Source organism: Equus asinus, chromosome 20, assembly GCF_041296235.1.
Source record: "Equus asinus isolate D_3611 breed Donkey chromosome 20, EquAss-T2T_v2, whole genome shotgun sequence".
Lineage (NCBI taxonomy): Eukaryota > Metazoa > Chordata > Mammalia > Perissodactyla > Equidae > Equus > Equus asinus.
Window position 1 is genome coordinate 72,336,286 of NC_091809.1, and position 23,509 is coordinate 72,359,794.

At 34.7% G+C, this 23,509-nt stretch overlaps 1 protein-coding gene across 2 annotated transcripts in view; it reads right to left on the reverse strand.

Moving 5' to 3' along the window:
* Nucleotides 1–1,205: 1,205 nt before the first annotated feature.
* Nucleotides 1,206–23,509, reverse strand: part of TMEM135 (transmembrane protein 135) — a 232,399-nt gene continuing 210,095 nt past the window's right edge. For both annotated transcript variants that reach the window (XM_014868015.3, XM_070490477.1), the window contains 8 exons: nt 20,795–20,938; nt 18,259–18,328; nt 14,835–15,002; nt 11,686–11,749; nt 10,635–10,711; nt 5,970–6,068; nt 5,103–5,170; nt 1,206–2,970 (listed from right to left, as the gene is read on the reverse strand). In XM_014868015.3, the coding sequence (XP_014723501.3) occupies nt 2,838–2,970; nt 5,103–5,170; nt 5,970–6,068; nt 10,635–10,711; nt 11,686–11,749; nt 14,835–15,002; nt 18,259–18,328; nt 20,795–20,938 (823 nt within the window). In that variant the 3' untranslated portion in view covers nt 1,206–2,837. The remainder of the gene's footprint in view (nt 2,971–5,102; nt 5,171–5,969; nt 6,069–10,634; nt 10,712–11,685; nt 11,750–14,834; nt 15,003–18,258; nt 18,329–20,794; nt 20,939–23,509) is intronic.

A 23,509-nucleotide genomic window follows, 5' to 3' on the forward strand; every position in this document is an offset into this window, starting at 1 on the left:
TAACTAAATCAAATGTTAGCCTAGACACAACCCACAAGGAGATGAATATTCCAGCTCAACAAGAAAATACTGTGTGACAACTAACCAATCTGGGTTTCACCACAAAAGATATGTCCGTTCTAGAAAAAATTAAATTGTAAAATCTGAGAGCAAAGAATAAAAAGGTAAGATTCTAAATTAAATAACTAAGCAACAAAAAGAAGGCAAAAAATAAACTTGGTATCAAAAAGTGACAACAATTTTTATAGATCAAGAAAAAAGTTACAGAATCAAAGAATTTATGAAAAAAAATAACTGAACCAAAGGTTTTATTTCAGAAATGAGTAATAAAATGGACTAAAATTATATGATGAAAAACTGGTAAGAATCTCATGGATTTGAGACAATTTGTCATCTTGCAACCTCAGCTGTTACTTGTTTGATACCGGCTCTAGGATTTTATTAATACAGGAAATAGTAATGAAACAACCATAATATTACTAACTACCCTAATGCACTGTTTTTCAGTCAACATAAAGATATAGAAAATGCTAAGGGGCATATTAATGTTTAATGTAATCAGTTCTGGTGGAAACTTACCATACACAGGATTTCTTCAGCATACAAATGGACTAAAAAACATGTTTGGAATGGAGACATCTATTTGTCTTTATTTATGACGCCCAGCTGTTGACCAATCCCTGATTAGTTAGAGGTAGAAAAGTAATCACTTTGATTGTCTTCAGGAACACAGTTTCCCCATGTTTGCTTGAACAACTACACTTTGCGGTCTGTCCCAGTGAAATCAAATTGGACTTCTCTAGTCAGCACTGTAAATTAGGTAACCACTCACTGATGCTATACATTCATTATTGTATTCTGCTTCACGATGGTAATTTCATTTTACATTTTATATAAAATAAAAGATGCCTGTAGTTGATTTAAAAAGAGTAAATTATAGAAATGCACCTTTGACCAGTAAAATTTTACTGAACAATCTCATCACATTCAGTAGAATCTGTCTTTCAATATAATAGTCTTTTAACACCAATGAAAACAATAACTTATGAATTAAAATATTTTTCTCTTAATCTGCAGGAAAATTATTACAAATATAGTTTCTGAATAGAGAAAATGAGGTGTAGGTAACGGTGCTTTCTTTACTGCTGTAACACTACATTTTTAAAAGCAAACACTGTGCCAATCATCATTTTGATTCCAGTGAATACAAACTTAAAACTTAATTTATTAATCAATTTTGAAGTCTGAAACCCAAAAGATTCTTTAACAGTACTGCCTAATAGACAAGTCAATTCTAAAAAGTTAATCACAATGAAAAATTATGACCAAATTAAAGTGGTTTTCTCTGTTACCATGGTACCAGAGTCTATCTTCTTGTTGGGTTTCAATTTGCCATAACAACCAAGGATAGGATTACATGGAAACAGACGTATACAAGGCTTAATGAAATTGAACATGGAGGATTAAGCATTTTGAAAGTCTAGGTTATAATTCTTGTTGCAACACAAATTCTACTGCATAATTAATTTACAATAGCCTAAAACTTTTCAGCAACAAAATTATATTAAAAAAATATACCATCATCCCAACATGTTACATTAACTGTACACATCATAATCACTTAAGCCTTTTATTAACTTAGAAAAGTATAACTTTTCCCTGAAAAACTCTAACGAGTGATCATATTTCTATCACAGCTCTCCTGAACTAACTTTCATAGTCAGCAGTGACTACATTTTGTCACCTCTTTAATCTAACAGAAGTAGAAATGGTGACAATGATTTTTTGGAAAGTGGCTAGAGAACCTGAATCCAACTAATGATGAAACGGACTTTTTAACACCCACTGGATTTTTATATTGTTTTAATTGTAAAACATCCATCGTACAGGTGAAACAGGTGACAGGGAATGAACTTGCAAACTTGCCAAAACTACTTTTGTTCCATAGGATTTGATCCCTTCTAAATCAATGCTGGCATACAAACTTAGCTAGGAAGAATTCAGTCCTTGTAAATGAAAAGAAACATCATAAACCTACCAGAGGTTTAAAAGTAACTTCATTTGTTTTTAAATATTCAAGTGTAATGCTTCTGTAAAAGATTAAAACATACATTTCAACGTCATCAGATATGCCAATTTCCATTCGCTCCTAATCTGCCATTAGTACATAGGTTCACCGGGCTGTCAAACAGCCCAGTGGATCATGGAGAGAGATGAAGGTAGTTGTGGAAGAAGAGCATGGACGCCACGGCATTTATCCAAACAGCATGAGACCCGTCTTTGCATCCCTGAAGTAAGAACGGCCACCTTTCTCCAATTAATTTGCTCTACTAAAGCAGCATCGTCTGTGAAGAGTTACTTCATATCCATAACATTTCACTACTATAGTTACCCATTCAAAAGTTAAAAATATGCAGACCAAATTCATGTACCCGTGATCCTTTGTATCCTAAAACATAGAAATATTCTTAGTTTTAACCAAGAATTATATTGGAATGAACTAAAAATGTCTATGAAAGTAATTTTAAGTATACACCTTTCTACATAGATTATTTAATATTGCTTGTGGACACAATTAATCAATAATCATAATCCCAACCACTACAGTGATCCAGAATCAGATTCTGGCTATGGAGGGAGCTTAATTATTAAGCAACACCTTCCTAAAAAGCTTCTGTATTTCTGACTGTAAGAAAAACAAAGGGAAAAAAAAGCAAATCTTTCATTGAAATAACACTGAGGTTCAAGCTCGGGCCCCCTTCTTTGTGTTCAACATAATTAACTCTTCAGCATAAAATAATGAAACATTAAGTCACATTAATAAATAACAGTCATCTTCAAGAAAACTCTATAGGAAACTCTGGTGCTACAGTCGTATATCTTGGATCCAACCTAGGGATGAAATCCTGAAAGTGTTTAGATGCACCAGTACCAAAAACATCAAGGACTTTTCGGTTCATGACAGCAAATCTGTAAAACAGAGGACACAGTGAACAAGTATTTAATGTAGTTTATACAATATGATGATTCACTCTATCTGACTTATCTTTCATGAGATGGGAAAACAGAAAAGGCTGACATGGCAAAAGACTCAATGGCAGATTCAAAAGTCACTTTGATACTCTTCCTCAAGAGTCACTGTCTCATATTTTCTTTAAACAGATAATAATCTCCAGAACCGAAACCCCAGAGATTACCACCATTACTTCAAAGCCTTCTAGAATTCTTTCCACTCCATTGTGTCAAATAGAAAAATAGATCCATTACAATTTTTCTGATGAATGAAATCACAAAAAACTAAACAATGAATGAGCTAACATTTACCAATGAGGCAAAGGTACTAAATGTAACTTCTCTCATAATTGACGTCTTAATGTCTCACAATCAACAGAAAACACACCCAAACATGCAAATATTTAATGATTAAAAAGCAAACAGAATATATGTTTTCAGATTTCTAATAGACACAACAGAGTAAAAACACATCCTCATTTTATCTATCACCTAACCTGAGAGACCAAATTTTCAAAAGACACATATTTAGCTAATGTGCAGGATGGACTTTCTGTGACTCTGTGCCTGATCAAAAGCATTTCCTCTCTGGAGAAGACAGCAGAGTGAAATTATTCTGAGTCATTGGCCAATATCATTATTCCAGGAGCCAATAAATGTGATTTTAAGTTCCTTTCCAAAATAAGTTCCTTTCCAAAATAATCAACTGGTTATATCATTAATGTGCAGAAACTAAATGACAAAGAAATAAATGTTTGAATTATTATAATATAAAGGATATACACTGTCATGGCTAAAAGAAAGAATTCTGAAGCCAGACTGCCTGGCTCATATTGCATCTCCATCATTTACTAGCTATGTGACTCTGGCAAGCTATCTAATCTTTCTGTGCATCTCAGTTTTCCCATAGGTAAAACCGAGGTATTAACAGTACCTATTTTATAGAGCTATTTGAAGGATTAAACACATATGTATGTATACGTGTGTTTGCGTGTATGTGTGTATCTTAAAACCACAACTGGGACATTGTAAGCACTATACAACTGTTTGCTATTATTACTATTAATGACAGTATGTTAATAGCAGTTGCAACAACTGAGTGCCTACTAAATGCTGTGTTGGGGGCCAGCTGGTGCCGCAGCGGTTAAGTTTGCATGTTCTGCTTATCGGCGACCCAGGGTTCACCGGTTCTGATCCCAGGTGTGGACATGGCACTGCTTGGCAAAAAGCCATGCTGTGGCAGGTGTCCCACGTATAGAGTGGAGGAAGATGGGCATGGATGTTAGCTCAGGGCTGGTCTTCCTCAGCAAAAAGAGGAGGATTGGCAGTAGTTAGCTCAGGGCTAATCTTCCTCAAAAAAAAAAAATCCAAAAGTGTTTAAAAAATAAATAAATAAATAAATGCTGTGTTACCACAAATATCTCAACTTTCTCACAACCATACAAACTACACATTATTGTTTCATTGTAGAGAGAAAAGAAACTAAGGCTCATGAGCATGAACAACTTTCCCACAATAACACAGCTAAAGGGACGACAGCTGGAGTCAAAGCTAGGCCTGCCTACTCCAGAGCCCATGGTCTTTCTATTGGGTCAAGCTGCTCCCAAAGAATTAAATTAAGATCAGGAAATGGTGACAACAATAAAGAACATGAAAGTCAAGGCAGAGGAGTGTATGCTTACAATATCAGGTGACAGAATATGATTATTTTTCCAAAATGGAAATCAGGCAATTATTTAGGCATCGTCTCTAATGAATCTGTTTTACATTTTTAATTAAAAAGAAGAGATCAAAGATTTAAAAAGCAGACTTAAATATGTTATGTAGCCACTAATCAGCAGTTAGTAAATCAACACAATATTAATCTAGAACACTTAAAATATCTAAAATATTATAGGGAAAAGACTGTCAATATAATGTTCACTAAAAGAAGGCCCCACGTTACTCTCAAGTTGGTCAAAAATGATTTCTACCTAGATACCTACTTTACCACTGAAAGAATATTCCCTCAAAGAGATAAAAAGATTGAAAATCGTCTTTATAGAAATCGCTTGTTTTCTATGATCAGCTAATGCATCTCAGCCACTTACTTGCCCTTGGTGAGCCTTAAAAGGAACTTCCAGTAAGATGGTCGCAAGGTCTGAACTTCCATGACAGCCTAAGATGAGAGTATTCAATTTGAGATTTCTTTCACTAAATGGCAGATATTACCAGCAGTCTAAGGCAGTAGAGTAGTTTTATCTCTTTTTTATTGCTCATTATATTTTAATAAGGACAGCGATGACAATAATAAGAAAACATGTATTTATGTTTAAGTTGATAACTGTCAAGAATATCTGTAAATATGCCTTCAATAGGAATACTGCTTATGAAATCATAATTGAGTTAACAGTCATTATTATTAGGAAGCATTTACTGACTATCCATCAGATAGCTGGTACTACACTAATTATAATAAGTTTATCAACCAGCATTACTATAAGAAAGAGCAAATAAAAGCTGTCCCAAAAACTTGCAACAATTCTAAAACCATTAACATCAATATTGACAAATACAGAATTTAAAGAGATTGAGCTGTGCTTCTATTAAACTGGATTCCCCCCCACCCTCACTGCCTGAATAATACTGAGGAAATGCAATTATTCTTATTTATGCCGTTGGTATCTCTTCTCCAGAAGGATAATGAAATTGGAGCATTCTAGCTGGGGTACTAGAGTAATAATTTACCTATAAAAATTGCACTCTGTTGAAACCAAAAAATTGGTATGTTCATAAAATATGACCTGACATGTTTAGTGATTTGAAACTTGCAAGCTATCCAAGTTTAAAAAAAAAAAAAAAAAAAGCATACAATGTAATAAATAGAAATGTCCCAGGCCTTTATATTTCCCTCACTGGTTTAATGTACATTAGAAACTGAAATAATTCTACTTCACATTTCAAAAAGCTATACTTACTGCCTGGAAGCAAATTGCTGTAGAGATGGAATAGATGATAGTATCCGCATGGGGAAAATAGGGAACCTTTCCTGCTTCAATGCCTTTGAAATACATTGTCTGCAAAACAAGCATAACGCAAGACTTATAAAGTAACAACTTTAAATAGCATTGACAATATAGTAGAGTTGTATGCTCCCTATCTACAACTATTTTTTCTACCTTTCAAAATCCTAACAGTCCTTTCAGAGCTCAAATCACAGGTTACATCTTCCACAACAGCGTTAAGTGTCACTCATTTCCTTTCCCTCATTCCCTCACCCAAACCCCAGATGCCAGTAATAATACTCTTCTGCGAGATTCAGTAACATTTTATTTCTACCTCATTTATGTCATCTAGTCTTCAATACTTTTCGTACAAAACCCGGGTCTCCCTTTCCTGTTAGATCTGTTCACTCTTTCATTAAACACTCAACAGTGCTAACTATATGCTAGGGACCATACTAGGAGCCAGGGACTTAAAAGGGAATAAAACAACAATGCATAACAGAAATAACTGATGCATTCTAATGAAGCTGTAAGATATCTAGATATAGATATAGCCTCACTAGATGTATATATATATATACACACACACGTTTATCATATGTGCATATATGTTTATTTATACATTTATAATATATATATATATTTTGGCTCCCCAGAAAAGGGAGCAATGACTCTGTCCAGGACAAAGGACCAAGGAGAATTTCAGAAATGACTACATTTGGGGGCCGGCCTGGTGGTGTAGTGGTTAAGTTTGCACACCCTGCTTTGGAGGCCCAGGGTTCACAGGTTCAGATCCCGGGCATGGACCTACACACCACTTATCAAGCCATGTTGTGGCATGCATCTCATATATAAAATAGAGCAAGATTGGTATGGATGTTGGGTCAGGGTCAATCTTTCTCAGGAAAAAGAAAAGAAAAAAGAAATGACTACATTTGAGTAGCACCTCTCAAACTATCTGCGGTGAAGAACCACTTTTTTTCTTTTTCTTTTCCAATTTTCATGGTTTGATACTTTTATAATAAAAATAAATTACTAGAAAAATAAATTTTAAAAACACAAAATTGAATGAAATTTTCACTATTATATTCAAAAGATAAATTACTCTGTGAAGTTGCTATAAAAGTTTTGAAGTGCTTCCTCTCAGTTTCTATATTTATCTTCTTGTGAACTGGTAACAAATACATGGACTAGCACAAGTCTGCTGACCACGGTTTTAATAATGCTGCCTTATAAGAGGCCTAGGATCAACAAATAGATAGGAGAAAAAATGCAGGGGTAACAAGCAGGGTGAAAGTACATGATACATATGGGGAACTGCCAGTAAATTTATGCGGATAGAACAAGAGATAATTCAGAGAAATGGGTTTTCTGGAACATGGGAAACCTAAAGTAAAACTAGTAAGAAAAGTGGAAAGAAGACAAAGAGAAAATGGTGTTACAATAAGGTGGATGGAGGTTCAAGAAGAATATGGGTGGTCCATGAAATAAAGAACATAACTTTCTCCAAGAAAAAATTTGTCTATACAGCTTATTTTTATTTAACATTTATTACCTATTAATATAGCATTTTAATATAAAATTAACATCAATCTGTCAGATATGTACAAGGAGTTACAATCTACTTGGGAAACAAGATAAACATGGGCGATTATTTTGAAAATAATATGACAGTATATTACAAGGTATATATTCTAGTGTATTCATGTTAACAAAAACGAAATTCAGATGCAGTAGAATGGCATCATAGAAATGTTATGTGAAACAGCTATCTCTTGATATATGGATTGTGTTCCTAATTATTTCTTATAATAAAATATATCTATAGAACCAGATTCTAAGTGAATGAAGGGTGGGAATCATATCCTATACTTCTACATGCTTACTAGCATCTAGCACAGTAATGGGAATAATTATAATAGATAATAAATATATCTTGGAAATAATTTTTTCCAACAAAAAAGTTGTCTATACAGCTGATTTTTATTTAATATTCAGCATATATACACCATTTTAATATAAAATGAACTTAAATCATAGGAAAATGATTGCCTGTTACACCATAATCACTAATTCCACAAAGGACATGGTAAGCTTAAATTTCTAATTTCCTATATCTAAACACATTCTCATCAGCATACTTTATATACCAGTTTCTTTTGCCAAGATCAGACATGGCCCACTGAGACAAGAAACAGAGTGACACCATCGCTTGGCTTAAAAAACTCCAGCCATTTAGGAAAGCACTGTAAAACAGACATTTTACAAACTAGACTTCAATATTGGATTCCCCCCGTGTCAAAGAATATATTTTTGCTAGCTGGGGGTTATTTTCTTTCTCTCACTCCCATTTTCCTCTCCATTAGCAAGTCTTGTCAACACTACCTCCCACGCATAGACCAAATCTGTATACTTCTCTCCACGTCTATTGTGACTATCCTGGCACAAGCCACCATCTCCTGCCTAAGACTAACTGTTCTCACAGCTTCCAGCCTTGCCTCTAATCTATTCTCTATATAATAGCCAGAATGTTCTTCTTAAAATGTGAATTAAATCACGTCATTTCCATGCTTAAAACTCTCCAACAGCTTCCAATTGGCGCTGAGAAAAAAATCAAACTCTCTTTCTCTGTCACATGCTCACACACACACACACATTTGGAGAAGGCAAATCTGTAATTGTCTTAATGTCATTAGGGACACAGATTTTCAGTGAGATAAAACTTTTTAAAGATCAAACAAGTTAAATAAAATCTATAATCTTAACTTTGAGTTAGAAATATCAATATGTTCCTAACAATTTTCTCTTTCTCTAAAAAGAAAGGGGTAAAAAAGGATTCTTTACATCTGTTCACTGGAAAGGCCAGGAAATAATGGCTAACTTGGGAACAAAAAAACTTTTAGACCCCAAACTGAAGTCTCTAACTACCATTTCCCACCAAAAGAAAGTAGGGGGCCATTGGAGAAAAGACTAATTCTATGTCTAGGGTAGGAAATGTCCCAGATGAGCCTGGAATATCTTGCTCTATCACAGAGCAAGAAAGCCACCAAAAATACTGACATTATGTCAGAAAGAAACAGATGTCAACTTGAAGAGACTCTCATGGCCAGAGAGGGGGCAATTTGAGCATAATGACTGCAATGGATTGAAACAAATCAAGTACGTTAAAATCTATGTCTTCAGAAGGACACTTGAAAAGAAAGACTTCTAGGTCAACTTCGCAGGATGCTAGGGACTAACGCATGCTGAACACTGGTAAATAAAGGGACGTAATAAAGCATTTTATTATGACATTGTGAACAAACTATTTCAGAGTAACCAAACAGCTGAAAAGGAAAAGCTTTTTTTAGAAGAATTCTCACTAACAAATGCAGAAGAAACAACAATATTAGATTATGACCATTTCATAAACTTTAATCATATAATTAATGCTGGTAATGATCATTAATGGCTAATAAAACAATTAGGTAAAAGACTAACAGGGAACCTTATGTTGGCTCTGTCAACACTGAGCCCACTGATCAATTTTAGCTTCACAAAAAGAGAGACAACCAGATATTTTTGTCCTTCCTGAATGTGATGCGATAGGAATTCACACAGGAAGTAAATGTAAAGTATTTCCACCACCTCCTTAAAGAAAAATTTGAACCTGAATTTGCTTAAGTCTCCAGATCTAATTAACAGTTTACAGGAAATACATAAGTTAAAGAAACATGTTAACACCACCAGTGAGGATGCAATCGGCAAAATCCAGCACGTGGGAGGTTCCACAGAACTAATGACCTAGACCTTCAACAAACGAATGGTAAGGAAAGAAAGAAGTGGGGGTGGGGTGGGTGGCAACTGTTATAAAATAAAAAAGACTTTGGATCCCAATTAAAACACACAGACTGCAAAAAGACATTTGTGAGACCATTAGTGAAAACATGATAATATTAAATAATTACTAGGGTTTTTTTAATGTATGATAATGGTATTTTGATTATACTTTGGTGGTATTGTTGATTTATTTTTTTTTAAGATTTTATTTTTTTCCTTTTTCTCCCCAAAGCCCCCGGGTACATAGTTGTATATTCTTCGTTGTGGGTCCTTCTAGTTGTGGCATGTGGAACACTGCCTCAGCATGGTTTGATGAGCAGTGCCATGTCCATGCCCAGGATTGGAACCAACGAAATCCTGGGTCGCCTGCAGCGGAGTGCGTGAACTTAACCACTCGGCCATGGGGCCAGCCCCTTGTTTGTTTATTTTTAAGGAGTCTTTATCCTTTAGCCTTAGTCTTTAAGGAGTCTTTATCCTGAGTCATTTATGGATGAAGTGATATGATGTCTGGGATCTGCTTTAAAATTATTCAGTACTTTGGGGTTGGGAGAGTATAGATGAAACGTGATTAGCCAAATGCTGTTGACTGTTGAAGCTGTATCATGGGTGCATGAGAGTTAATTACATTACTCTTTCTATACTTGTGTCTATTTGAAAATAACACACATAAAGAAAGAAGAGGAAATAGGGGAACTGACTTTGTAAATACTTTTATAGGATTAGAATTTGCTTTTGTAATTAGGATATATATTTGCTGCTAAAGCAGCTGGAAAGCTCTATATCATTTAGAACTGTACATACAGAAAGATATTTGCTTACCTCCACCAATTTGGAAGCTAAATACATGGAAATTGTTGTGCTTTTATAAAACATCATTGATACTCCTGCCAAAAATCCTGAAACAACAAATAAGGCAAAACTGATCAGATCTAGAAGTATTATTTTGTTATGAAGTCATTCGAAAATGCTAATTCTCTTAAAAAGAATTGCTTTGTAGCACTGCCTTTTGTTACAACAAAATCAAGGACAGTAACATACTTGACGTTAGATGGGGTGAGCTCTTATTACCACATATTTTCAACTTAAAAAATTGACCTTCAGAGTTAGGAACACATAGTTCTGATATACACATTATAAGAAATTTTACATTCTAAATTTAACTTTAAAAAATATTAGTGGTCTTGCCAAATGTAATGATTTGCAAAAATAATTTTTTAAAGGCTATTGGTATCATTTCTGATTTTAAGTTGAAATATTTATTCATCTATTCTCCTAACAGCTCAAATTGCTGTTAGCACTAGCATCACAATTCTCTCTGTGGTACTGCCTTCATTCTATAAATGGAAAACCAAGCCTGGAATACTAATAGTAGGAACACTACTAATAAATATCTGAGAATTGTCTATTTAACTTAAGTAATACATATATTGCACTTATAGAAAATGTTCTTTAGTTTTTATTTTTACAAAATTATTTAAGTTTCTAAAAACTAAAAACTATATTAAAATATATGTCACTTACCAGTGTTAAAAACAGAATATTTTAAGAAATCTAATTGCACTTCCATAGTCACTTATACAATCTTTTAAGTCTCTATGTTCGTTTGTGACACATTCCCTAGGATTTCTGGCCTATGGCAGGGCAGATACCCAAGTTATTATATCACCAACTCAAAACACCAGATGGCAAGAGTGCCTTGATATATGAAAGTTCAAAAATACAAAATGTTTGGACTAGTGCTTTGATAGGATTCTGTTACAGAGACAGGAAGATACACAGAAATCAGACGAATTTGGAAACTATTTCTGATTCATTCCTACCACTGATTGATGCAATAATAATAATTCTTTTTTTTTTATCATTGCTTTACCAGCTATAATAGCATGCAGTTCATCATCCAGGTTTCTGACCCAGCGCAGGAAGCAACTAGTTCCCTGTATCAAGAAGAAAATACAAGGACTTCAGTTGTTTCATTTCTAGAAAAAAATGCAAGTAACATCTGTAGTGACTGAGTCACTAGCTGACCTTGGAAGCAAATCAGTGATCTTATCTAAGTCAAACTGGACACAAGATTAGGGAACTTATGAGCAATAACCTGTCATAAAGTTATTGTTTGGATAGACTCTATTAAGAAATTATGCATAATATTTTTATTGTAATGATTTTTAAAAATGAATACATAAATTCTACTTTTGCCTAGATGTGGAATGCTGGGAAAAGTATCACTCCCACTCTAACAAAGAGAGAAAGCTAGAAAACCTACAAATCTGTCAAGCCAGCATTCTATATCCCCCGAAAATATTTTTGAATATGAAGGTGAAACAAAGACTTTCTCAGATAAAAGCTGAGAAAATTCATCACCTGAAGACTTGCATTACCAGAAATGTTAAAGACAGCTCTGCAGCAGAAGGAATATGACACCAGATAAAAATCTGGATCTATAAAAAGAAACGAACAGCTCTGGAAATAGGAACATAAAGATAAATTTAGAAGACACTTTTTTTTTTATCTTTAATTGCTGTAAAAATGAATTAACTTTCTAAAGCAGTGGTCAGAAAACTATGACCCACTAGCCAAATCTGACCTGCCACCTGTTTTTATACGGCTCACAAGCTACGAATGTTTTTTATACTTCTAAATGCATTAAAATAAATAAAAGAATAATATTTTATGACATGAAAATTATATGAAATTCTAACTACAACGTGGCAAAGTTTTATTGGACCACAGCCATGCTCGTTCATTTATTGTATTGTCTATGGCTGATTTCACACTACAACAGCACAACTGAGTAGTTGTGACAGAGACCGTATGGTCCACAAAGCTTCAAATATTTACTATCTGGCCCTTTATAGAAAAAGTTTTCTGACTCCTGGTCCAAAACAGAAATAATAACAATATATTGTGGAATTTGTAAGATATAAAAAGATAAATGCATAGCACAAAGGACAGGAAGGAGGAATTAGAAGTATAGTGCTATAAGACTCTTACATTATAAATGAAGTGGTATAATACAGTTTGAAAACACTAGTAGATTAAAAATGTTTATTATAAATGTTAAAGCAATCTCTAAATTTAAAAAAGGGGTATAAATAATAAGCCACAGTGAAGACAGACTACAAAAACATATAAAAAATTAATAAAAATAAAAAATAAATCAGGACTATATAAAAAAATACCAAAAAAAAAAAAAAAATCCAGAAGGAGGCAGAAAAAGAAAAAAAGAAAGAGCAACAAAGAGAAACATGGAACAAACAGAAAACAAGTAGCAAGAAGGGAGCTTTAAACTCAATCATACCAATGACCACATTAAACATAAATAGTCTCAACGTACCAATTAAAAGACAGATTACCAAATTGGATAAAAAAAGCTAGAACCAACTATATGTGGTCTAAAAGAAACCAACCTTTAAACTGAAGACTCAGAAATATTAAAGTAAAAGGCTGGAAAGAATCTACCACCAAATATAATCAAAAGAAAGTTGGAGTAGCTAAGTTAACATCAGACATAGTAGACTTCAGAACAGGGAATATTACTAGGAACAAAGAGGAAAATAACAAAATGAAAAAACGTCAGTTCACCAACAAGACATAGAAAAAATAAGGTTTGTTTGCCTGTCCTTCTCTTAATTACCTTCTTATGAAGATACTAACTGCACTGATAATTTTTTTTAAATCATGTATGGCTTTGGAACACACTGTATGAATATTTTCTATAAGAGATCCTCTGACCTGGTTGTATTTTTCTTAGTTGAATACTATTAGTTTGTATTACCTAAGCAAATAAATAATAATAGAAATGAAAACAAACAAAAACATGCTTTGTGATATGCTGGAAGGTGGACAAGAACCAACCCGCACTAAAATGTTGGAGATAATTCACATGTAAACATTTAAGAGTTTATATTAAGAATAAATACAAACACTATGACATGGGAAATGAAAAAGAGTATGAATATAAATATATAATTACCAACATTCTATCCTAACTCTTGTATATTCAAAGATATTAGTAATGCTTGTTAGTCAAACTCTATTGAAAATGTTTTCAATATTAGCAATATTTCATAACAAGTGATTAACTGTAGTTTATCTAGTCATTCCTCTCCTCCTTTCCATTTCAAAGTATTTTCTCCAGACCTTTTATAAGTAAACTTTTGCATAAAATGATACATCACGATCTTACCCAAAATAATTCCAGAATTCAATTTCCCCAGAGTTAATTTTCTCTAAGTTTAACAGCAACGTGTATGTGTGTGTACACACACACAGGTCAAGTTTAGTTAACACATTTTACCATCTAGAATTTAGATTTAGAATCTAAATTTTAAATGTTTAATAAAATACATCAGTAATATGATTTACTGTATTAGCGATTCCCATTAAACAAAAGGCCACCACTCAAATTTGCAGAGTACTGTGTCATGAATGGTCCCTACATATGTGCTTAGGTGTGTAGGTACTTTATAGACACGTGCGGAAAGGGGTGGAGGAATATTAACTCTGGTTATTTGAGAGAGTATAGTAGGAATAGTGAGTGAGTGGAAGAGGGAAAATAAGTCATAGCTTATATAAGTTACAACCAGAAAATCCTTACTGATTCCTTTAAGTGTTGATATCAGCTAGAAAGGCCTGAAGTATGTTTAAATTAATAACCCGTAAAATATGATTAAGAAAAACAAATAGACCAGGCATACTGATAACAATTTTGATGTTAGAAGTATCAGAAAGTTCATATTTTCTCAGTGCCTACATTATTGAAAAAAGAAAATGAGTCTTCGAAAATCTTTAATATTATGTATAAATGCAAATACTTTCAAGCATATTAAATAACATCATAAAAGAAGAAATTTCTCCAACTTCAATTCCCAATATAGTGTGTATACTTGGTGACGTTAAGATATTTATGAATACAAAAGAAAGAAGCATTAAAAAATATGATAGTTACGGCCATCTTTCATTCTAACAATAGCCATGTTTTTTATTTCCCATTTTTCTTTCCTCTTCTGAAAGCCTTACCTTGTATATACTAACAAAAGAGCCCAGAAAAGCTCCAAGCTGAAAGTTTTCTTTATTGTAGAAGAGAGAAAGTAGCCGGGACGGCTGTGTAAACAGATGCCTAAATGCAGAGGGAATTCGGAGGCAGCACTGGATCAAGTATCCCACGCTGAACATTCTGATGAAACCCTAGAGAAAAGTGGGAGGAAATTCTGATTTATAACCAAATTTTGAAGTCTGATAGATATAAATTTTACTGTTTCAGAATCAAAACAGGACTCAAAAAAAATTAATCCAAGTTTACATTACAGCCATTTTCAAAATTGTCTTAAAACTTTAAATAATTTTAAAACAATTACCTTAAAAATAGGGGGAGATCTTGCAGTGAATATACTTTCTTTGATTTTATAAAGACAAAAAGTTTCATGAGCACTGGCCAAGCTTGTCTATGTACCAAACTTCCATTTCTTGACATTGTGTCGACAATAATCAAAACTTATAATACCTAAACCACAAGTGAATTTTAGAAACAAAAACAATGAAATTCTAAAAAATAGTTAAATGCTTTTGGAAATTTTAACAGAAAACTCCTCTTAATCACTAGTATAAGTAGGAATTCTTTTGACAGAAAAATAATTTTATTATTTGTTTAGGCCTTTGGTATCAACTTTTTAAACGCTCAGGTTACAAGAATTTCCCATGAAAAGAAATAATTATATCTAGGTTTTTATTTCTGTGCTCAACTGCGTCAGGCTAAAATGTCTCTGGGGATTGGTAGCTTTAAGGTGTACTAATCAACATCTCAGTATTTGGGAAAATGAAGTTTAGATATCCTTTAATACTGAGAGACTGAAAAACGCCAATTAGCACAAAACAAAACGTTATCAAAAAGAATAGTATTTTATACATGATTCAACCAATACATTGTAACACTGGCTCCCCATCCTCCTCCTCTCTCATCCCCACTGGAATGGGAAAATGTCTACATTCTTAGCAGTGTTTGCCTGCTAAGTTCCAAAGGTCAAGTTTGTATACTCCAGATAGCAGCCTTCTTTTTTAGAAAAGAATTTCTATGAAGAAATACTCTTCAATTTACCTGAAACTACCTAATACTTGGTTAAATTTAAACTGCCCAAACAATTAGTATGAATTACCATGCATTTACTGAACTGAAACTGCGTAGTATTTGTTTAATGCATGAAATGTTCATGTTTTATCTTGCCAATGAAACCTTATAACGTTAATCTAAGGACTCAAGGATCACACTCATGTTCAATCTCTTCATGCTATTTTCAAGAGATCCATTCATCCTTCCATCCATTCTCCCTTTCACATATTCAGGAACCATGCACTGAATGCCTCTTAGGTGTCAACCATTACAGTAGGTGCTAGGAATAGAGTGGTGGAGAGGACACAAAGTTCTTGCCTACATGGAGTTTCCACGCTCATCAGAGAAGACAAAATAAATATGTAAACAAATAAACATAAAATAATAACAGATTACAGTAAGTGTTGTGAAGGAAATAACCAGGGCACTAGGAGACAAATGAACAGGGCAACCCATATTAGATTGAGTGCTATAGGACAGCTATTGAGGATATGACCTTTAAATAGACACAAAAAAGAAGGAGCTAGCATGAGAAAACATTTTGGATAGTTTGGACAGAAGCATAAAGCCACAAAATAGATTGGCAGGTACGAGAAACCACAAAAAAGTTAGTGTGAATGGAGTCGGGTAAGGTGAGGGGAATGCAATTCCTATGGTATTTACTCAGGGATGTGATTTACCAGGTGGAGTAAATGAGTCCATGGAATAACGAGGTGCACTGTCAAAATATTTTACCATATTTGTGATGTAAGTATTCTTCACCCACAGGTCTCCAAACGATTTTACATTCATGGACATAATGTTACAATTTATACATAAATTACCAAGTTTTGAAAGAATGACTAGATTTTTTCATTGCTCAGTAATTCTTTCTCATAAATTTTCTTTTTTTTTTAAAGATTTTATTTTTTTCCTTTTTCTCCCCAAAGCCCCCAGGTACATAGTTGTATATTCTTCATTGTGGGTCCTTCTAGTTGTGGCATGTGGGACACTGCCTCAGCGTGGTTTGATGAGCAGTGCCATGTCCACGCCCAGGATTCGAACCAATGAAACACTGGGCCGCCTGCAGCGGAGTGCGCGAACTTAACCACTCAGCCACGGGGTCAGCCCCTCATAAATTTTCTTTTTAATATCACCTCCCCTCCCCCAAATTTCTCAAATACCTCTGATTTAATCAGAATACTCCTTTTAGTTCCCCTCCTGAAGTTTCCCATTGAATTAGAATGATGTCCAGTTGGAGGGAATAACAACTCTCTGGGAGTTGGCGGACCCTGAGGCTGCCAGCAACATTGCCTTTTTTTTTTGCCACTTTAAAAGTGGGGCAGGAAATCAGATTTGGAAGGAATGTATCAGAAACCACTGCACAACTGAAAAAACACTCTACTGCTTTCACCTCTGGTCATATCTTTGGGGACTCTATGGGTAAGTGTTGGCTTGGGCAAATGCCACCATCAACACTAGGCCACAGGCGTTCACAATCATGAGCACTGATGTGATACAGTCCCTCCCTTCTAGAGGAACTGTCAGGAGGCTGTCTTTTGGGGTGCTGTACAACTCTGCTCCTCTCATCATCAAGTGACTGGGGATCAGATGTTGTAAGAAAGAACATAAACTTCCTAAAGCACCAGAATTCTTAGAGCACTATCCAAAACTAAGGAATTTGTAGCAGGTGGTGCCACCTGTGCCAGACTAACTGCAATGAAAACAACTTCCTTCCCAGAGTTGGTTGCGATGGGGGATGGGCCATGCAGGCGTGGGATGGGGGACGGGGTAGGAGAGCTGCAGTGGTACGCTAATATATTAGGGAGTGGGGAATTTACGCCAGCGGGCATAGCTAACTTTCTTAATGTAGAGCAACTGCGGACATGCTCCAGTTACCTCCATGCCTTAAAAAACTAACAGCTTTACAAGTTCCAAAGCAAATGCCACTGTCCCAGTCTATGTGTGTGACTGCTGATCTACCAGCACACAGCACAGTGCAGGGGCCTTGTTCTAGGAGGTATTCGAAAGAGCATACATTACAAAGTATACATTTTAATGACTTTATTTATCTGCCTTTTTTGCTGTTGTTTCACTTTCTCTTCTATTTCATTACGTTTTACACTAATTTTTAAATAAGCTAATTTTAAAATTATTTGACTAAGGATCTGGTAAGTGAATGCTAAAAGCTAAATCGTTACCTATTTCCCACAAATTTCTTATTCTTCCAGTCAAATGCAAAGAATAACAGCAATTATTGTCAACTTTTCCATTTCCTTTGAAATTATGTAGTAATAAACAAGTTATTTCTATCCATATTCCCTGTGATTAATAAAGTTGATACTTTTATATACTTACTTTAATGCAATAAGAGATGCAGTTATCTTCATAGTGTTTGCAACATCTATGCCTTGGTCCATGCTTACATCTGAAATTAAAACAAAAAAAACTGTGATTAAACTGTGTGTGCCTATGTGTACATGTGTGTGTGCAGATCTGCTTAAAATTCTCTAACAAAAAGGAGAAAACATTACCTACTTGTTTCTAAACATGTGCATCTTTTGGACATACAGAAGCAAAGAAGAGATACTTTTTTTCTTTGCTGCTCACCATTTGACACATATAAAATATGTGACTGTGGAACAGAAAAACCATACTGGTAAATATTTGTGACTAAATATGAAAAATATGTATATGTTATTTCTATACTCTGCCAAATCTTTTGGAGGCTTTAAATCACTTATTGTAAAGTATAACGGTCATAAATCATCCATGAAGTCAGTGCTTGAGCAAAAATCATAATGAGAATGTGCTCAGGTTACAGGAATTTAGACTTAATTATATTTGAAAGAGAACATCTGGAAAAGAAACATGATATAGTATTAGAGTTCAAAATTCAGTTTTTAAAATAAATATAGAAATAGATGGTGTGGGAATTCAAAGGCAGGTTCTTTGTGATTTAGCTGTAAAGTACTTATTCCTCTAGTGTTTACTAAACATTTCTGCTGACAGGAGTACTGTTCAACACACACATTTTAATTATTTGGTATGTTGACTCCAGGACTAATTATTCACTCTAGATATACAAAAGCAAGTGAAACCTAACGTGGGTTTAGTTCTCCTCTTTCTCTTTGAAGAGTTCACGTTCCAAAATAAGTAGTCTTCATATAACTCTTTCAGACTGCAGTTAATTAATTATCTTCATGCTTGGAACACATTAACTCTTTCCTTTTTATAACAATAACTTGTAGAGCGATATTCTGGCTCCACATCTAATTCCATCTGCAAATTGATTAGCAAGACCTTTTCCGAAATCCAATTCTGCCCTGCAGCTGGAGGACAGAGGCAGACTTTTCCAGTCAAGGGGGACGGCAACACTGCACACCGACCACAGCCCTCATGTCATTGGAATGATATGACATATCTGGTGATGTGAAACTGCTGAGCGAGTAAAACTGGGGGCCTGAAGAGAAGTGAGTCAGAGGACTGCCTTACGTAAACCATCACTCTTCGTACTTCTAAGTGTCCTCTTCAAAGACATTTCTCAATCACTGCTACCAGAACCACACAGAAATTGTTAAACTCTCTTTACTAATGAAGTTACCTTCTGATATCAACTATACTGCCATCAAACCTTCCCTTAGTCTTTCATTAAAAAGGCTTCCCAAATACTGGACTGCATCTTGTGTTTCATCTGCTTTGCTGTTGTATTATCCTGCATCTGCTTTCACACCAGGGGACTCACTGAGGCTGCTCTGACGGGTTCTGCCATGACCTGACTAGTTCTGGTACGAAGGTATCCTTCACCCACACAATACATTCTCTGCATTCCCGCTGTGATTCTTGTTGACATGATTCCATTAACAGGGATTCCCTCTCCCTTTTCTCCACTAAGGTAACTCATAACTACTTTGAACTTGCTTAATAAATTCCCTATCACAATTATTCCTGCCATCTACTACTCCTTTCTTTCCTTTTACCTTCTGTATGCAGCGTAGGCTAAAATGAAGACAAAGTCTTTAAACTCAGTGAAAATTTTGAGCACCTACTCTGTACTCATGTATGCGAGGCAACTCATATGTTATTTCAGTTAATGCACACAACACTCCTTAATAGAGATTATTAACCCCAGTTTACTAATGAAGGAGTTCGGGACGTAAGAGTGGTTAAATCACTTACCCACAGTCACAAAGCCACCAGAGGAAAATGAAGAGTGGAACCCAGGTCTTGTGATTTCTTAAAGGGCTTCAGCTTTCCATAACTGATCCCTTAACTTTCTATATTGCTGACTCATTCCACACTCTCAAAAATATGACTACCAACATCATTTGTATTGGCTGATGTTCTAACTTTAAACCACTAAATTTCTTTTCTTAAGTATCTATGCTTGAAACACAAAAGAAGATTTATTTTTATAAAATACAGAGTTCCTTGGATAATATACAAATAAAAATTTATTTTATTTCCAAAGCCCCCAAAATTTCCACTCTTGCAAAATATCCTTCTACTTAAGCTTTGCTCCTTACTATTCCTGTATCTTCTTGACTCTCTCAGATCCCTTCTTTCTCCTTTCCACACTTGGCACATTCAATTAGCACATATTAATCTGTTTCCTGAAGTTCCCCAGTCTAGCCTCCTGCAACTCTGCGGTTTCAAATAGAAAAGTATTTCAATTTCACGTAACTCTATTTTAAAGGCATATGATGGTCTACAGTGCTGCCAGAAATAATAAATTACATTCACTTGCCATCATGTGATAAAACTCTATGCACAGTCTCTGGTAAAAAAAAAAAATTATCATTACCTGAAAAGCAAACAAAAATACTTTGCCATGGCACAACTATCATATAAAACAACGACAGAGTGTGTTAAAATATCAAGATAAAGAACTCACATTGAATCCACAAGTTTCCTGACTAGAGCAATTATACTCATTCTTGGTGTTTCCTCATGTTTCTCCGTCTTTTGTTCCACTCTTGCATATGCTGCCTCTGGTGAATAAGAATGTGTGGGAATTTCTTCCTTCCCTACAATGAACCTAAAGAAAAGAGCACAATGTGAGGCATTTTTCACCTTAAAAAAAAAAAAATCAATAAGAAAATAAACCAATTTTGTTTATATACAAATACATTTTGGAGAGTACCTTATCATTTGAAATAATATTTTTCACAATCTATAGAAAATGTAATCATCCTTTTAAAAAATAGGCTTTTAAAATCTGTATACTCAGAAAATGTTAACAGTCATTTGTTTGACAATGAAGGTATTTTAAATCAAATTAACCAAGTAAAATACAGCACAGCACTTCTATGAAGCACCCTTTTAACTCAGGTCACCACTTTTTTAAGGTATTACACACCTTAAAGTCTTTTCAAACAAAGAAAGCAGTGAACTATCTAACTTGGATCTGCTAATTAGTGATAAAAATTCTGTTTCTTCTCTACAATCTGCTAATGGTCACAAATAAACATGTTTCTCCTTTTTTACCCTCTATCTAACGTCACTTTGAGTCACAGAACAGCTGCAGTACAGTAGTCATCCATACACATAGGGAAACAGAGGAAAGTAAAGAGTGAGAATTGGAAAATGATGAAGATTCCATGCATCCTCACCTTATTTCATTAGAAAACCTTAAATTCAATGTTATTCCAACATATTTATCCCTCTTTGGAAAAACCTAATATCCAGGAGAAGATGCTATTCCTATCTCATCAAAATGGACCATATTCTTCCAAAGACAATGCAAAGAAAATGTTATCACTGTTAGATACTACTCATCAGTATTTTTACCAGCATTTTCATTTTTGCTGTTTGCACCTTCATTGTAAGAGTCATTTCTCTTATAAAGAATAACCAAGTTTTCTTAAGGGAATGCTACCCACTGAACTTTCAGAAAATATCATAAAATATAGATAAAACAGGGGATCAATAATACTACACTAAAATTCTGGAACACGGAACCTAAGACAAACAGTAAGAAAATTTAAACACTCATAAAATAGAAAAAAAAACTGTTGCTACCAACAAGTGCAACCCACCCTGCTTGGACAAACTTGGTAAGATATCCAGCTTATCAAATCGTCAAGAGTGTGCAATGAGATTGTTTGTCACCAGCTGGCAGCTGTGCATTCTTGATAACTGTTAGTCCAGAAGAATTCAGTTTTTAATCATGGGTGTGCACTGAGAGTTTAAGATCTGTACTATTGCTCTTTATAAACAAGACAAAACTACACTAGAACAGATATAACAGTATCTCTCACACCTTTCAGAACAGTGTTGCTATTTTGGCCAGGACTGACCATCTCAGACTAGAGACCACTTCCCTGGAGAAGCCGCCCTGCCCCAAATTGCAGTGGGTTAGCAATCCTTCCTTTGTGCTCTCGTAGCCCAATGAATGTCCAGTACTGGAAGCACCTTTTTAGTCGCTTCCATCCCCCACTGAACTGTGAGGTCTGTGAGACTATGTATCTCTTCTTTGCTATTATATCCCAGTGCTTAGCACAGTGTCTGGCACATAGTAAATACTTAGTTAACACATACTGAGTGAATGAATATAGTAATAACTAGCATTTTCTGAGCCTTGACTACATGACAGGCATAGTACTGGGCCTTTTATAAATATGAAATCATTTAATCCTCATAGCAACACTATGAAGTAAGTACCGTAATTTCCACAAGAGTTAGCATAAAGAAGCATCTTGTCCATAGGTGAGAACATCAGTAATTATGTGAACCCAGAAGTGTCTGACCCTAAATCCTGGGTTCTTACTTATCAAGCTGTGCCACTTCTAAGTGTGTTTTAAACCAGGACAGAGCAGGCTGAGTATTCCTTCAAACGCCTGCACTGGCTCTTCTCCCACGGTTCTATCCTTGACTCTTTCTAGATATTCCCAAAACTTCTAATATTACCTGTATAGAACTAGCAAGAATTAATAACCTTTTTTCCAGAATGTTTTCCTATAACATAGAGAATATTTGAAGTGCAAACAGTCAAAATCAGCCCTTTATTATAAGTGGATTTGAAGAAGAGACACAAAAACATCTGACACATTTTGAGTTTCTGCAAGGATTCTGGGAGTCTAAGGAGAGATGCGGGAACAAAAGCAAAGTTTTCTCTTTGGGAAAATCAACTTTTGGTTTTGTTACCAACTTTCAGTTTAACACAGCATCCTTTAGAGCCCATGCAACAACACCTAAAATTTATTTTCTAATAAGTTTCATGATCTTTTAATAAAAATGTAATATGGAGAAATTACTGCTGTGTATTATGGTTTAGTTATTGTTACTATAGAGTTCCCAAAGATATTCTTAATCACACAAGAGACTGAATTTGTTCCCTCCCAAAACAGAGTCCTTGCACCCTCATTTGATTTTCTGTTAATAGCGCCTTTTTCCAGGCACTTAGGTGTTCAATACTTGGCCAGTATTGAGGAGTGGAGAGGATGAAAAAGAAGGAAAATATCTTCATTTTCAGTCCCGAGGTCTTTGTTTTCCCCCATTACAAGTCTCAACTTTGTTTCTTTCTTCCTTCTGATTCTCTCTTTTTCCATGTCCCAAATACTGTGGCCAGGTGATCTTTCTGAAATACTGTCAACTACCTTGCACAAAA